General features: G+C 44.7%; 3 protein-coding genes across 3 annotated transcripts; all 3 read right to left on the bottom strand.

Annotated features, from left to right (window-relative positions):
- Window positions 1-1,463: 1,463 nt before the first annotated feature.
- LOC131266896 (sodium/potassium/calcium exchanger 4-like) lies at window positions 1,464-3,955 on the bottom strand. The gene is made up of 4 exons (XM_058269586.1): window positions 3,865-3,955; window positions 2,708-3,231; window positions 1,862-2,636; window positions 1,464-1,789 (listed from the first exon to the last, which is right to left on the bottom strand). The coding sequence occupies exons 1-4, from the start codon at window positions 3,953-3,955 to the stop codon at window positions 1,464-1,466; spliced, it is 1,716 nt and encodes a 571-aa protein (XP_058125569.1).
- A 1,821-nt stretch (window positions 3,956-5,776) lies between these two features.
- LOC131259533 (sodium/potassium/calcium exchanger 3-like) lies at window positions 5,777-10,092 on the bottom strand. Its single transcript, XM_058261042.1, has 6 exons — window positions 9,437-10,092; window positions 9,086-9,322; window positions 8,861-8,997; window positions 7,725-7,895; window positions 7,249-7,651; window positions 5,777-7,165 (listed from the first exon to the last, which is right to left on the bottom strand). Exons 1-6 carry the CDS (start codon window positions 9,546-9,548, stop codon window positions 6,495-6,497), a joined length of 1,731 nt encoding a protein of 576 aa, XP_058117025.1. The 5' UTR covers window positions 9,549-10,092; the 3' UTR covers window positions 5,777-6,494.
- Window positions 10,093-12,306: 2,214 nt separating this feature from the next.
- LOC131259538 (sodium/potassium/calcium exchanger 3-like) lies at window positions 12,307-16,349 on the bottom strand. The gene is made up of 6 exons (XM_058261049.1): window positions 15,809-16,349; window positions 15,553-15,740; window positions 15,327-15,474; window positions 13,347-13,556; window positions 13,048-13,245; window positions 12,307-12,977 (listed from the first exon to the last, which is right to left on the bottom strand). Exons 1-6 carry the CDS (start codon window positions 16,347-16,349, stop codon window positions 12,541-12,543), a joined length of 1,722 nt encoding a protein of 573 aa, XP_058117032.1. The 3' UTR covers window positions 12,307-12,540.
- Between the last annotated feature and the right edge of the window lie 402 nt (window positions 16,350-16,751).

The following is a 16,751-nucleotide window of genomic DNA, read 5'->3' as shown; positions in this document are numbered from 1 at the left end:
TGATTTAACAAAAAGATAAATTGATTTTATTGCAACATTGCGTATTTCAATGCTCTGTTTTACAGGATCGGATGAATCCTTCCATCGTATATCAATATAAAACACCAAAGTGGCAAAACTGTAGTTGTTTTTGAAGCACGAAACTTTCTTTCTATATAATTTATATCAAGGATGTTAATTTTGAAAACTAAACGCCTTTGGGTATGCAATATGCAAACAGCGTAGCGAGTTGTAACGGGTTGTAACACCAGCTTCATTCAAATGATGAGTGGTTGTTTTACCGTTATCGGATGCGCAAAACCATCTTTAATTACACCAAATGTCGCGCCGCAATCGACCGTATCTAATCAAAGATGAATAATTCACCTTGTGGACAAAACCATCTTACGTCTAAATGGGTCTTTGTTTGATACAACCAGCAACAAGCGAATGTTACTCATCGAATGCCGCCATACTGGGTCATAACTGGTTCGGCGTTAATACTCCACCAAATTAGCCTCAATCGGTCGATAAGGATCCACCACGGGAAGCAACGTTGCTGTGTACCAACGAACAGGTGAATCTTCTCAATGGCAAACGAACTGCTGCTGCTGCTAAGCAAAACAATCAATCAAAACAAAAACAAATCAAACCGTTTTATTTTGCAACTCACTGGATAGTAAAGATTGCGCGCATCTTGAGACAATCGGCTGTCTGAGGAGAACCGATAAAAAACAACTAAACAAGTTTTGTTCGGCTCGATTCAGATTCATCCAGAGCAGATATCTTAGATAGGGATAATTTGGCAGCAATTAAGAAGACGTTGACACTAATGGGGTTGGAATGATTGCTTCAAAGGGAGCGTATGGCAATCATTAGTCGCCCATAAAGTGACAAACAAGACTCATGAGTCGAGGTGGGCGCAGATTACATAGAAACAATGTTATTTATTCACTTTATCATGTCCTACAGCATGTATTTCGGTAAAAACGACCAAATCGAGTAACTATATTTAAAAAATGGCATTTATTACTCTACTTTTTTTTACTCTAGCTGAACCGTGAACCCAACTATATAACAGTTTATCCTGTAACTACTTTATGTTTATTTGTACAGTTTCATAAAAGCGATATGTATTTTGTAAACTACACTTCAATATCCCTAGAGACGTTATATAATCGCAATAATATGTTTCATCTCAGAATACACTTACTCGATTAACAATAAAAACTGTTGTAAGCAAAAGAATTGATACATTCTACCGATTTTTTAACCAAGGAGTTAACCAAGGCAAAGTATGCTCGATAATATAGAATAAGTATACAGGTCCTGAGTGAGTAGTACCTCTTTGCTGACAAAATGCTATACACTCTTAGTATTAAGAATAACTTACATCAGTCATTCCTGAATTCCTTTATTCAGCTATACAGGGGCAGAAATCAATGTACTTGGGTCCAACAGCCATCCAACATCATTGGCTTATGTTAACATCGATTGTTGGCGGGGAAAACAATGTCCAGCTCGACCAACAGCATGAACGTTACGATCAGCAGATAGCCGACGGCGAGGGCGAGTCCAACCAGCTTGCGGAGGGTGTATTTTGCGATGTACAGTACCAGGTAGAGCGTAAAGATGGCCGCGAACAGTGCCAGCACGGAGTACTGAATACCATACGATTGGATGGCGATGTAGGCCCCAGTTGACGGTCCGCCATCGACCATCGTCCGTATGAACCAAGGAAGCCCAAGGGAGAACAGTATGGCAAGCGTGTTTGCACCTAGTGAATTCGAGATGCCCATTGCTCCGTTACCTGAAATGTGGATCAAAAGTAAACACCATGTAAATTTGCTGGGTTTCACCCGAATTCAAAGAACTAACATACCTCTCCGAATCATGGTTACCGCCGATGCAGCTTCCGGCATGCAGCCACCAAAAGCCAGGAACGTCATGCCCATCACCGTGTCCGGAATGCCGAAAGTGTTACCAATGATGGAAATCATCCAGAAGACGATGTACGCGCACAACCCGATCCAGCCAATGCAGCAAATAAAGGTTATTGGGTATAGCCGACGAAATCGGAGTGGATCCGGTACAGTACAGAACACTACCAGTCGATACGGCCATGTAAAGAACCAAAAGATCGTTCGCCAGCCGGCAGTAGACTTTGCAGGAAGATGCACCAGTTCACTCCACTTTGTGGTCGATGGTTGCTCAGAGGTTTCACACTCAGCAGGCGTCACGACGTTCACCGCCGATAGGCCAGAAGAGTTTGGGGTTATCCCCGCTGGCTCAACGGCTGCTTCATTTTGTTCTTTCCGTACGCCATCTTCGGATATACTCACCATCACACCGTTGATGGCGTGCCCGAGGATCGCTACAGAGTACTTTCGAGGAATATTGGGATCCACTACGCCATCCTCTGGTTTGGGTTCCATGCGCCCACAAAGATTCCAACGATCCTGAATAAAGTGGATAGCTATCGACTTGAATCGTTCATTTTTGAACATCACCACAAAGTAGAGTATGTAGGTGATGCTGAATATCATCGCCTCGTACCATTCGATTCGACCATCCCAGAGACACACCACAAGGAGGGTGGTGGAGATGGTGACGATTATAGAGTCGCGTGTCAGAGGCCACCAATCGAGTTGAACGTGCTATCGGGAAAAAAGAAAAAGAATTTGTTTGACAAGTGCACCCTCGAGAAGGATTAAGTTTGTGAACTAACCATTTTCGTCAGGAGTCCGACGAGTGCCGCTACGCCAAGTGTGTTGAATAGCATCGAGCCCATGATCGTGCCGACACCAATGTCCGAATCTACCGCCAGCGTGCTAATAGTGTTGGTGAAGAACTCCGGCATCGAGGTAGCCGTTGCCATGAAAGTGGCCGCTGCCACGTCCTGTGACAGATTCAAACTCTCGCACAGACACTCGACCGAGGGCAGGAAGTACTCGCTGCAGACATACGCGAGCAACATGAAAAAGTAGACTGCGGCCAGGAAGTGCAGAATGATTGCACCCTGGAGTCGCTGCTCCTCCGTGAACGCATCCGGTGGTAGATCGTCCAGACTTGTCGTGACGACACATATCAGTGGGGAGTTAGATTCACTTTGAGATTCGTTCGTGGCTACAGAAGACGATCCGTTCTGAACGGTTTGCTGGTGGAATTCAATTGTTGCCCGAGAACTGCTGAAGCGCTCGCCGAACAATACAGAACCATTGCTTAATCCAACTATGGAGTGAATTCTTGGCACTGTGGAGGGGTAGAATTTGCAACCAATAAGTAATAATCGTAATAATAATAAAATATGAAACAAAATTCAATTTTTGTTTTAAGATCATGTTTGTAATTAGTATAGCCACTTCAATCACTTGGAGAAGTTTACACACGAAACTTTGCCTCCAGCACACGAAACTTTGTTAAACATTGACTCTATTGGACCTCGTGGGCAAAACCTTACACATATATTTTTATAGAGTACCAGCACGGTTTACTTTTCACTTTGGCGCCCATTGCCAAGTTTGCTACGCCACAAGTACAACAAGTCCACGCTGGAAACTTGCTCAATCGAAGGACCACTCTCTCGAGCGTCCAAGTACACGACACGGAAAGTACACGCTACAACCGGGAATCACTCGAAGATGTCGATGTGAGTGCCAGCCATAAATCAATAAGCATCAAGTGATCATGTTCTTTTCGTAAGGAAAGTTCTGCGTCACCATGCAAACACACGCGGTCAAATTTATTTACCAAAGCTGGTATCATGTCTTTGTTGCATTTTTTTTACTCACATACTCTGAAAGTACTTTTTATGACATTTTAACTGAATTTTGGTTTTTCTTCTCCATAACAGTTAAAATAAAACACTATTGCAAAAATAATTACCGAATATTGCTCCACTGTACTGCACGTCGAATAGTAACACTAGCATTACTATCACAGCAGTCCTGTGATTTCCATCTATCGAACCCTTCATAGTTGTATCACTAGGGTTTTTTTTCAAAATCTCTGATAATTAATACTGGTTTGAAACAAACTCCACACACTTCCGGTTTGTATTGAAGCCACGAAAAGTTGGTTTATTCACATAGCCTACTATGTGTTGCTTAGATTCTAGTAAACTCCGCCTACCAGAAGGATCTACTAACACGCAGGCGGATAAACCGAGCAATCGGTAACTCGCAGGTCTTCCACGAGAATGCGAAGCACGACTGAACGTCTCTGGCTATTGAACGCGGTGCTTGCCCCTAATGAAGGGGATCTGGTCCGCCTTTACGGTGCCCTTTTACAGCGCTTCAGATATCGACATTGGTCTGTGTCTATAAGGCACTTTGTATTTGTCTCCACCGCGTGCTATCAGTGTGCAATTGCCTACGCGAATACCCCTCTTGATTTGGTTTTGATTGCTGGAAACCCTTGTGCCGCCACTAGCGTGGTCGTGGTGTCGAGGTGGTGTCAGGTGCCAGCTGTTTACCTCCTTGAGACCAGCGTCTAGGGCGTTTTTTTTCTGAAGGAGCTTACTACAACAGGGCACACAGGGCCGCATTCCGCCGGCGTGTTGTACGATTTGTGAACCGGAATTCGCACCGGAAAGGCTGTGAATGGTGAATAAGATGCGCAGGTAGAGGAACGTCTCATATCTCACTGCTTACAGGTGTGCAGATCTACTGAGTTCCCAAATGGATTTAATCCGGATGCTTTTTTGCCCTGGAGAAAGCGTTGAAGGTACCTGAAGTTGTTGGTAAACTTCGGCCACACACAACCACATACTTGTTAAAAGAGATCTCATAGCGATAACTGGCCCCCGCAGATTGGCAGATTGATAGGTAGCGGTACTTCACCGCTACGCTCGATTGATCTAATCTGTGCAATATTTCCGCTAATAAATTCTCTTATGGTTTTTTTTTTGATAACAATGGCATCACCGAGAGAACGAGTTTTCCCACGCAACAACAATAAATTTTGAGATTACTTGGAAGTAAAACTGATTTTAATTTGATCTCCCATAATTAACTATTGCGATCTTTTATAGATAGAATACAATCTTTTCCTTCTTCATTACCCCAGTTGTTACCACCTGCAGATATGAAATGAGAGAAGATACATACGTAGTCAAGAGAATTCAAGTGGCAATATTATAAGTGGAAAAGTCATCGTTGCAAACCGGATTTTTCATTCAACTTTAACAACAGGACCATCACAGGCGATTGAGTATTGTCTTCTTATCGTATGGTTTCATTCCAGGATACGCTCGAATTAGTGAAATGTACATAATAGGCCTGGTTTTATGGATGACAAACACAACACGGATGCCTCACATTATCCACTTCACTAGAAGACGCCGCTAAATGCTAATGAAAGTGGAATAAAATGGACGAGCCGCAACCAGCGTGTTTCAATGTCAAAGATAACGGTGATTACAAACTTTGACTTTAGTACGAGCTGATTCATTGGAATCGTTCAAATATTTATACTGTTCAGAAGGAATGTGAAGTGTTGTAAGGTAAGTCATATTTTGCTGTTTTAAATATTAAATTTCAACACAACCCTCAACATCTACAGTACCAGTTATTTTTAAATGAATTTTTATATCAACACCCCTAATAACAACAGAGAATGGCTTACACCAATTAGTATTTTTTTCTCGCAGACAGAGGACTTGATTGTCAACCTTAAGTTAAGCCTATAATCTTTGGATAAGAAGTTCGATAAAGACGAGCTGGTGGTATGATTTCTCTCTTTTGCGTTCCGCATGTAAAAGACATAAATAAAATAAAAACACAGGTTTCGCGTGTAAAGGGCAGCAGGGCACTGCCGGAGTATTAGATTTCTTTTATTATGAAATAATAAACTACCAAACCAACCAAAACGCTTAAAGCGTCGCGCTAGTTCAAGTGCTTGGTGTGCGGGTAGTTTATGTTAGCTAAATGCAATAAATACGAGAAAAGCGCGTAGCTTTTCCGCGTTGTCCAATATCACCCGGATCCCGTACCTGTACGGAACCGTGTTTATGTATTGTTGTTACTTTTTATCAAACGTATAAACAACATGGTACATCACAATTAACACGAACTATGTTTCTTAGTAGGATGTACACCGAAGAGAAAACAAAAAACCCGAAAACGTAGTCAAGTGCTAAGTCTACTATCTGGCTATTAGTAATTCGTGAGCAGAAGCCAACCCATTTGAGTATGTATAGGACAAATTCAAATATCTCAACAAACAAATACAGGAAGTACTATTATGGTAAACAAGGCCGATGGGTTGGATAGACCATAGTCGACACAAGATTTACACTACATTATGGCTACTAATGATGGAAATAGGATGTATCAAACACATCGAATTAGGCACAAAGTGATATGATTGTGCATTTCGTTGTGCAGGAACATAACTTCTGAGCATTAGGTCTTTTTGCTGAGCTGAGTTTCTGGTGCATGTGATTGTTTGCTTCTAGACTGGGGGTATATCTACATTTTGGCGCTAGCCGACAACCTTGTTATGTTAATGTTCGGCTAGCACTCATCGCCTGAAGGAATGATTATGTCCAGCTCGTTCAGGATCATGAACGTGACGATGATGGCATACGCAAGGAACAGTGCGATTCCAACAGTTTTCCGCAGTTTGTACACCGCCACATAGATCACCAGGTACAGAATCCAGATCGCACCAAACAGCGCAATGATCGAGTACTGCAGGCCGTACGAGGCGATCACTAGATAAGCGTTGGTCCCGCTGCCACCATCTGCCAACGTTCGGATGAACCAGGGAAGTCCGAGCGAGAACAGAATCGCCAGCGAGTTGGCTCCCATTGCGTTCGAGACGCCCATCGCTCCACTGCCGGAGCGGATGACCAGCACGGCCGAAACGGCTTCCGGCATGCAGCCTCCGAACGCCAGAAACGTCAGACCCATCACCGACTCCGGGATGTCGAACGTATAGCCGATAATCGAGAGTAACCAGAACGTCATGAAAGCGCACCCGGCCAGATAAACGATACACATGATGAACGTCAGCGGATATAGCCGCCGGATTCGGGCCGGGTTTGGGATGGTGAAGAAGGTGATGAAACGCATCGGCCAGCTGTACCACCACCATACCGCCCGATACCACGTTTCCGAGGAGATCTTCCATAGCGTCATATCGTCGTACTCGCCTGGATCTTCCACGACGTGGCGTGCGGTCACTGATTGGAAAGGAAAGATTTAGAGGAATTAATTATGGTGTATTATATCGCTTGTTGGCCTGATTTAACTCCAGAATACTTACGCTGCAGCTCGCCCATCTTCATCTTCGTCTCGGCCATCTGCTCGGACAGAATCGAGGCGGTGGACGCACGGAACGCCGGCTTGTCGAGCGTCTTGCGGGCCATGTTCGGAATGGTGGCGATGTTCTGCTGTATCTGTGCCTCCGCCGCGATGCGTTCGTCCTCCTCGATGTTCTTGATTACCCGCGCGCACAAGTTCCACTTCACCTCGATGTACTTCTTGGCCACCTTCATCAGCCGTTTGTTCTGGAACATCAGCACGAAGTAGACGAAGAACAGGATAAAGAACACCATTGCCTCGTACCAGTAGATCCGACCGTCCCAGGCGAACCCGATCAGGAGGGCGACGTGCGCCGAGAACACGATCGAGTCGCGCGTCAGCGGCCACCAGTCGAGTTGGACGGGCTAAGGGAAAGACAAAACAGCAGCATGAGTTGAAAAAGCCTTCTCTTCTTAACAGGCCGCAACGGGAACGTACCGCTTTTGTAGCCAAACCGGCCAGCCCTGCTACGCCGAGTGTGTTGAAGAGTAGCGAACCCATTACCGTGCCCAGGCCCATGTCCGACTCGGCAATGAACGTGCTGATGGTGTTGGTGAAAAACTCCGGCATCGTTGAGGCGACGGCCATGAACGTGGCGGCAGCTACATCCTGAAAGTGAATCAGAATAGCAACATTTTAAATGACTCATTCAACGATCTGTATGCACCACGAACACACAATCACATAAAAGACGTCACTATTAAGGCGACGGTTAGTCTGGTTCCATAATCTCCCATCAAAAACCCACTGCAGAATTGAGCACACGGCAAGGAAATTGATAGTCCCCTGCAGTACGCTTCCAGCTTCTAATCGCTGATTGATCGAGCTAATACGTGATTGATCGAGCACGTGTGCGTCCGTTATCCTGCAACACGGCTGGCTTCAAAAGGCCCTATAAATCACACGACTAATCGGTAGTCAGAGTATCGCTCCCACGGAGGCGATAAAGTCCGATTGCTGACCGCTGATGATTTAACGCCCAAATACGAGTGAGACAAGCGGTAGATTTATCGACCAATTGTTCCCGCAATTCGATTTATTTTCGCCCGTCGTTTACGTAGGGTGAAGCGAACAATTAGAGAAAAGTGCAAGTAGGATAGAAGATTACAGATTTTTTTATGAAGAGTCAATAGTAAATGAAGTCATGGAGCGTTTTGCGAGATAAAAAGGTTCTTATTATTATGTTCTATTTTTGATAGTAATTTAAATGTTTACTCGAGCATTCGGTTAAACAAACTATACAATCAATAACATCTAATGATCGAACTAGAAATTATCTCAAATCAGCCAATTTTGTACCAGTTCTTTTGCGTTCGTATTTTTTCGTCCTAAATTCTATTTTGTGACGAGTTTTTGCGTGTGTTGAGGCTCTTTACTAACGTCAAATAAATTAGTGCACAGGAAAGACGTGATTTTAATCCTCCCTCGTGCTGGGGCCGTCATACTTATCATACGCGAACCCATAATCACATGTTCAACCTGGATTAGTTATCAGTACCGGTACGATGTGTCCTATGATGGATTTTCCAGCGCCCATAATACCAACCTAGGCCTAATTGCGCACCGGTTCTTACCTGTGTCAGATTCAAATCCTCGCAGATACACTCAACCGATGGCAGGAAGTATTCGCTGCAAACGTACGCCACAATGGTAAAGAAGTAGATCGCGCCGACGAAATGTAACACGATCGCACCCTGCAGTCGTTGTTCCTCTGAACGAAAGGAGAGTAGCCAAGATTACTACACGCGCCCATTTCACACATTCGGCTTGCAATGGCTCTGGATTCAAGCATTTCTTACGCGTGAAAATATCATCTGGTAGATCGTCTAGGGCCGAATTCTCTTCACATTCCACTTCGACCGCTTTCCCATCGGGCAGCACCTCATAGTTGATCCTCCGCCAGGGATACCAGTGCCAGGTGACCTTTTCGAGCTCTATCCTTTCGTCCAGCGTTAGGTGTATGCTGGTGTTGTCCGGGAGTGGATGGTAGACGACCGTTGTCGCCGTTGTGTCATACGTTTCGTCCGTTGAAATATCTGCAAGCATCGATTGGGGAGCGACACGTTCGAAAGAACATCGTATGGTAAAATTCATTTGAGATAAGTAATGCCTCATGTGCTACCGTTTACAACATTCGTTTGATGACTTACTTAAGTGATCAGTATCATAATAATTACTATCTATCACCACCATGGACATTACGACGGGAAATAAAAGCACCAATCCACCGACCGTCCGTAGACGGTGACCGAAAAGTGTCATTTTGACAGTGCACACACCACTCCACGGATATTCGAAAACAAACGGCAACGATCACCACACACTAATTCAATACGATTGGTTCACTATCGAAGGTGTTTTGCTTGATCGAGTTTCGATGGTTTTTTTTATAGGAGTTACGACCTGAGAACAGCACCTTTCACGTTACCGCCTCTTCACCACAGCGTTGAACGTGAGTTGCGTTTGTTAAAGTATACATTCACTAATGCAGAAAGGGTGCTGTAAACACTGTTCTAAAGAAAGGCTCGTAGTAAACTTTCCTAGTATGAGCTAGCGCTTCTTGAGTAATGTGATGTTCCAGATCGAATGAATACTGCTTCCGTTAAGTACACCATGCGGTACACTGTTGGCCACAACTAGACACACTAACTAACGGTGCTACCTTTTGACCAAATACAGTGTCCGCAGCGTTTGCAATTGATGCCTTGCTCGGCGGCTTTGAGACGCTCGAGGTCGCCGAAGGTCGCTTGCGTTCTTGTCGGTGCCGAAGGACAAGCCGGGCTTTATGGTAGCTCTCGTCCGACTGAGCCGGTGCCCAATGCGCTACTGACCGATGTCCAAGCGACGATGGCTAATTTTTCTAACCACCAAACGCCTTATCCACAAAGCCCTTGCCGAGCAGCGGTGGAGGCCGGTGCCGGTTGGATGAGCCTCCGATACATCGATATCTTTGAAGGAAAGGAAAAAAAACAACATCGCCCTTGCGCGCCATCAGCGAGCCTGTGTATGTTTGGTTCTTTATCTTGCTTGGGTCGTTTTTTCGATTTTAAATCGATATGTGATTCTAAAGTTAATTATTTCACACTCGTGTGCGTTGGTTGTGTGATGTGTGTTGTGCAGGTTAGAATAGGATTTCACTCGTAGGACACGTAAGTGCTTGTATCTGATCGCTATTTTCGGCTTCCTCTATCAATTTAAGTTCCTCCGACTTTTATCAATTAAATTATTTAAGAAGTATGAAGCAGCCAAACACTTAAGAAGCTAGTAAATTTTCCCAGTGAAGAAGTAACAGAAACCAACAGAAAACCCACCAACCAACCAAATTTGATGTACATAAAAAAATCAAAAATATATATATAGTAATCCTAATTGATGCTATGTGATTCATAAACATTAGCAAAGCAGCAAACTCTATGTGAAAAGAACCGGTTTCTTTCTTTTTATCATTTCGCACGTTTTGGTGCTATAAATCGATAACATCCAAACGGTTCCCACCGTATGTACTAATTATCAGTAAGCTTTTTATGGCACAGGGAGTGCTGCCGAGATTTTGTTTTTTTTTTTACGGTTTTATTACTACGCCACATCTTGGTTATCCAATCGGTACCATCATAAAAGCGTAGGCAAAGTCTTCAAGTGGCATATAACGATTGAATTTGATCTGTAGTTTTCTTTCAACGTATCCTTTTTCATCCCATTTATGCGGGCAGTGCGATAGCGACTAGCAAAACATCAATATTTTGGGTAAAATAACATTTGCGGTTATCGGTCACTTTTGTGGTCAAAAACGGTCAAAAAACGCAAAACCACCTCCCCCAAAGCCGCTTCTAATCTGTAAAACGTGCATGGCGTATCGGAAATCAGGAACCACTGCATAAGCTCCTCCAGCAATGGCGCTCCGTGATAATACTTCGGTACCATATCGTGACGCACCTCCGAATGATAGTTGTTTTTTTCACGTTGATATATTTGTTGTTTTGTCCATCTTTTACTACATGCGTTGTATTGCGTCACATTCGTTTGTTTCGTTTTGTTTAGTTTTTGTCTAACGCACACGTGAAGGAATTTCGTATCCGATTTCTACCGATTTAATTACACACGGATGGATTGAAAAGTTTGCCGACGAGCGAATATGTCGAAAGGAATCGAAATCCGATGGGAAAATAATTGGTTTATCTATGGACGAACAAGCATAACCTGTACCACCCGCGACCCAAACGATGAAGGTGACATCGCTGCCTTAACGCTGCATTCTGCGTCATCCGTCAGGACGTCAGGAAAACGTTAAGACGCAAATGGTAAAAGAGAAAACAACTATTTAACTCCTCGATTACGCTATGATTTCGTCATTTTTAAAGATTTTTAAAATCCATAAAAGGCTAATTTTTAGTTCATTTATTTTTTATTGTTTGATGCACCTCTTCACCATTCAGATAGCTCAATGTAAAGCAAAAAAGATCGATTTGATTGGATTTTTTTCCAACTTTTACTTTTTCAAAGTATTAAATGCCCACGCTGACGAGATGGTGAGCCCCGGCGCTCATGGGTCGATTTTCTAACCGGAGCTACCGCTCGGATGTCGGCTGGGGACCCAAAGTGGTCAAAATGACCACTAACAAGCATTCTAGGGATGGTCAACTTGGTTCTCGTAACTGGTTGAACAGAAAAATCAACGATTTCTTTTTTAGTTGTAGCTATGAAAATTCAATGCAGCCTTTTTTTCTTTTCAATATTCAGCCATTTTTGAAATAGTAAAATAGAGAATTGCGTTGTGGTCTAAATCAGGGTTCTCCAAACTTTTTTTAACGCGGGCCGCATTGGGTGGAATAACCGTAGCGTTAGGCCACATTTACCCAAGGAGGAGAGGGTCGTAGTTTGGAGACCCCTGGTCTAAATGACCGCTATTTGGATTCTAGTGTTAAAAAGAAGAATTGTTACAAACAAAACTAGAAAAAATGGTAACGAAACGGGTTTTGATGCATGTTCGGATCAATCAGTTGAATTAACAAAACACTATCCATTCTCATCCATAAGGGATAGATATATTATCCACTCTTGTAACCATAATTAAACATAACATGGTTTATTTATCCACTCTACGATAATATTTTCAATCTCGATCTTAACAAACAAAATTATCCTATATATATTAGGATGATAATGTAAACTGCTGGAAGGATGGCATCGGAACGGTAAACTTAATGCAAGTGGGATGTCGGACGCGACTCCCTATGTACTACATTCTATGCCGTTATCAGTGTGGACAAGTTGGAAGATTCACTGGGAAGAACACGTTCAGCTCAATCAAGCTGGACATAGTCAGAAAGCCAATGTACATCGACAGGCAGGTCAAGCCCACCTTCCAGTCGAGCTTGAAGCGATTGCACCAGAAGGCCAGATAGAGACCGCACAGTGTTGATAGGAGGGCAATAGCCGCGTACGTGAGCCCGGACGAGTTAAGCGAAACCCACTGTTCGCCCGGTACCGCCGGAAACGCGAGCGCCTTGATCAGCCACGGTAGCCCAAGGCAGAGCAGGATGTCGAAGGTATTCGAACCGATAGAGTTGCTGATGCCCATCTCACCATGCCCCTGGTTGGTGACGATAATGCTGGAAACGGCCTCCGGGACGCTGGTACCGGCCGCCAGGAACGTCAGGCCCATCACCGAGTCCGGAATGTCAATAGTGTCACCTTGGAAGTAGCGAAAAAAGACGATTATCTCTCGGAAGCGTGGTACAACTATAGCAGTGGTATAACTTACCAACAACGGTTATGAGGAACGCCACAAAGTAGGACGTAATGCCGATCCAGAAAATGCACGCGAAGAACGTCACCAGGCGCAGCTTAGGATAGCGCCGGCAGTCCGGAATCGTCGTCCACAGGATGAAGGTGATTGGCCAGCGGCAGATGAATGGAAACAGGCTGTCATCCCGGTGGTTCCACGGTGAGGTCGCGAGTTCTGGTGGTTCGGAGAACATCGAGAGAAGCATACGAACTTTTAACGGGCAAGTTCTAGCTGAGCTGGTGGGAGAGATCTCCGAGGGCTATATCGCAACTTACCGTACTCCTCGAAGCTGTCATCGCTTGCATCACTATCGCAGGCATGCTGCGCGTTGGTACCATTCTTGGCCCCGGTGGCCGCGGACTTTCCGTTCCCTCCATTGGACAGGAGGGGAGAGATTTCCGTTACTTCCGTGTACGGGCGAATGTAAGATTTCCGGCGGAAGGTTTTCGACATAAAACGATTGATAGTATCGTTGCAGTACATTGCTGTAAATATATTCAGACAACAAATGTGTATGGATCGAGTATAGGGTAACAGAAAGATAAGGCTAAGTTAAGGATAAAAGAAAGAAAGAGGAATATTGAAATGTAGTACGCTTTAACGATATACAGATTAGCCAAGATCGCAAGCTAGTTCAAAATTCCAAAGCAGGTGAATCGGTACTGATCGAAATACGAAATAAGGCGAATTAGCGAGAGACAAGATAAGGAAATAGGAAACGGAAGGAGGAGGAATTAGGAACACTAGCAGTCCGACTTGGACTTAACAGTCTTGCGATTAGTGTCATAGAGTGAAGTTGTACGATAAAATATTATTATCGACATAATACTAATGAAGTTGTAAAAATATACAAGGTATTGCCTTTGTTATTCAAAAAGTCAAGAGGGGATGTTCTCCAACATTTACAGCAAAGCTTATGTTTCCATCTATGTACGTCAGTCTACATTTCTTCGCGCAAAAGACCCAATAGAACAACGTTATCAATAATGACATTAATATTTATTTTGAAACCCAGACAATAATGGTACAGTTTGCTTTAGAATGCAAACATCACCAAGCTGTTCGTCATATAGAGGTGAAACGTGTTCTGGTGTGACCAATATCTGTAACCTAAGTTTCTATGGTTACACGATTGTTGGTATCGCTAAGCACATGCTTTGGCATCAAAATCGACTTATCAAACCTACTGCATCTCTTTAGAAAAATGTGCGTCAAGGTGATGGTCATCCGATTCGTAGTCGACTCATGGGGACTCATGCCCATCATTGTTTACAGATGATAATATTCGGGCATGTTCAGGAAAACTTTCCACCTATTCGGACAAACAACGTTGTGGAAATCTTCAGTTGGCTGCTCTTTACACACTTTGTTTGGAATAAGACGGAAGAAAAACCAATAAAATGTACGTCCAGGTGGCCGTTCTTTTGTCTCTTAAATGCCAGTGTCAAGTTCATTGCCTTCGCAACAGTCCACCCCCAAAAACCTGACAGCTGACCGTGTGCCATTAGCACAAGATTAGGCTATTTATCCAACCGGCTTCATCCATCATCATATGGCCTACTTTGTTGCACTGGTGAACTCACCGGTGTCCGCCGTCCGCGGGCGCTTTTATCGGGCGCGAACTGCACCGGTATCATGAGGCCCAAACGCACATACACAGAGAGAGCAGCGAGTTTATAGATGCAATTAAGGCAAACAGAAAAGTACATTCACGGTCCGATTAAGGCAGTTGGTACGACGATGATGAGCCAGAAGTCCGGACTTCGGGGGTACGCAGATAAGCATCTCCGACCGAGGGAACGATCCGGGTAAGGGCATTGAGCTTTGGAATGAGTTGTGCTTCTGTTTCAACCAGAGCATTTTAAAGCTAATCTTACGATGAACGCTGATTTGAAAATAATGTCCGATGAACTTTGAGTTGTGACGCCATTTCTGAGATCACCATCGGGCAACTCCTTGTAGCTGTTTCTATCGGCGGTTCACATTATTTCTGCCGCTCGCTCGTACGACAGACACCAGTGGCGGGTCAGATAAGAGCAGCTTTTTATCATTTCCCTAAACCCCATCCCTTCAGATAGAAGAAACAAGATTATAGTAGTACTCCTGAGTGAGGATAAGGTACGGCTCCCTCGTTCGAGTCCATGATTCGATTATTCAAATTGAAACGCATGAAATATTGTCTACTTTATCTGATTTTGGTTAGCGCAAAGTAAATTTGAGGGATTAGGTAAACATTCGAATGGTCAAGAACGTACCAGCGATGTACAGCACGTATGCTGACACAAGGATCGTGGCTTCGTACCACATCACACGTCCGTCGTACAGGACCCCGATCAAACCGATCACGGCGATCCCGTACATCATGGAATCGCGGGTCACAGGCCACCATCTTAGCTGCACAACCTGCATAACGAGAAATAAGTGTATTTAATGTGAAGTGAAAATAGGTCTCCACTTGGAGGACATTTGCAAATTCCTTACCTGTCCACCCAGTAGACCGCAGACGGCCGGAACGGCAAGAATGTTGAACACGGCCGAACCAACGACGGCACCTACACCAAGATCACCCTTGGTAACGAACGTTCCGACGCAGTTGATAAACAGCTCCGGGCTGGACGAGGCCGCCGCCATGAATGTAGCGCCCGCGACATCTTCTTTCACCTGCAGCTCTGCGAACAATGCGAGAATAATAATGAACGAACGAAATGGCCGATGGACTGCCGATTGCGGCACATACTTTTGCACATCAACTCGATCGCCGGAACAAAGTAGTCATCGCACACGATGGCTAGCAACCAAAAGCAGTAGCAGGCGATGACAAGGTGCACTATTATCCACCCGTGGCGTCGATCTTCGCGCGTAAACCCATCCGACGGAAACTCAAAGATGGCGGCCGGTGTGCAGTTGCGCTCTTCCCGCGGTGGTTCACCGGAAGTTTCGTTCGTCCCGTTACCGACAGCTTCCGGCACAAGGGTGGTTTCGTACGTTGGCACCTCGGTGGTAAACTCCGGTACTAGCGTTCCGTTAACGAGATCCAGTAACTCCACCTCGCTCTGAGGCAACGTTAAGAGTCGTCGTGCAAGTGGTGCGCCATCATTGATTCTGCTTCGAGCACCACGGGTATCACTGCTCGCCGGAACTAGGGCAAGATTGAGCACATACACCGAGCCCAGGCACAGTACAAACAGGACGCGCAGCAGAAACGCCAGTCGTACCCTTCGATTGCGAATACCACAGAACGATCTTTCGTGCACGATTTTAGTCCCAGGTGTTACCATCTCACACAAGGCCGCTCTATCCGAAGCAGCTAGTTCCTGAGCGTGTGAAAAGTGTCTCTAGCACTACAGATCCTATACGAGTCAAAGGGTCACAATGAAACCCACCAGCCAGTACGAACTGTTTCAGCAGCAGGTTTAGAGCACGATAGTCTGTTCGATTAACAAAGCACACTCGCAAACGGAACGGAAGAACGCAGGACACTTGCACCTAACCACCAAGCGGTGAGGAAAGAAAGTCAATCTGCACGTCTCCAGGCGCTTATATAGTCCAATTGCTCAATACAATGTCGCCATCGCACACTTTGCCTCGGGAATACAATCTTGGCACGATGACATGGTGTCTTTACATGTCTTTGGTGCGGAAAGACACAGAAAACAATAACAGAAAAAGAGAGACAAAGT

The sequence above is a fragment of the Anopheles coustani genome, chromosome 3, assembly GCF_943734705.1.
Source record: "Anopheles coustani chromosome 3, idAnoCousDA_361_x.2, whole genome shotgun sequence".
Classification (NCBI taxonomy): Eukaryota; Metazoa; Arthropoda; class Insecta; order Diptera; family Culicidae; genus Anopheles; species Anopheles coustani.
The sequence above is the reverse complement of the archived record's forward strand: the minus strand, read 5'-3'. Positions and strand labels throughout refer to the sequence as shown.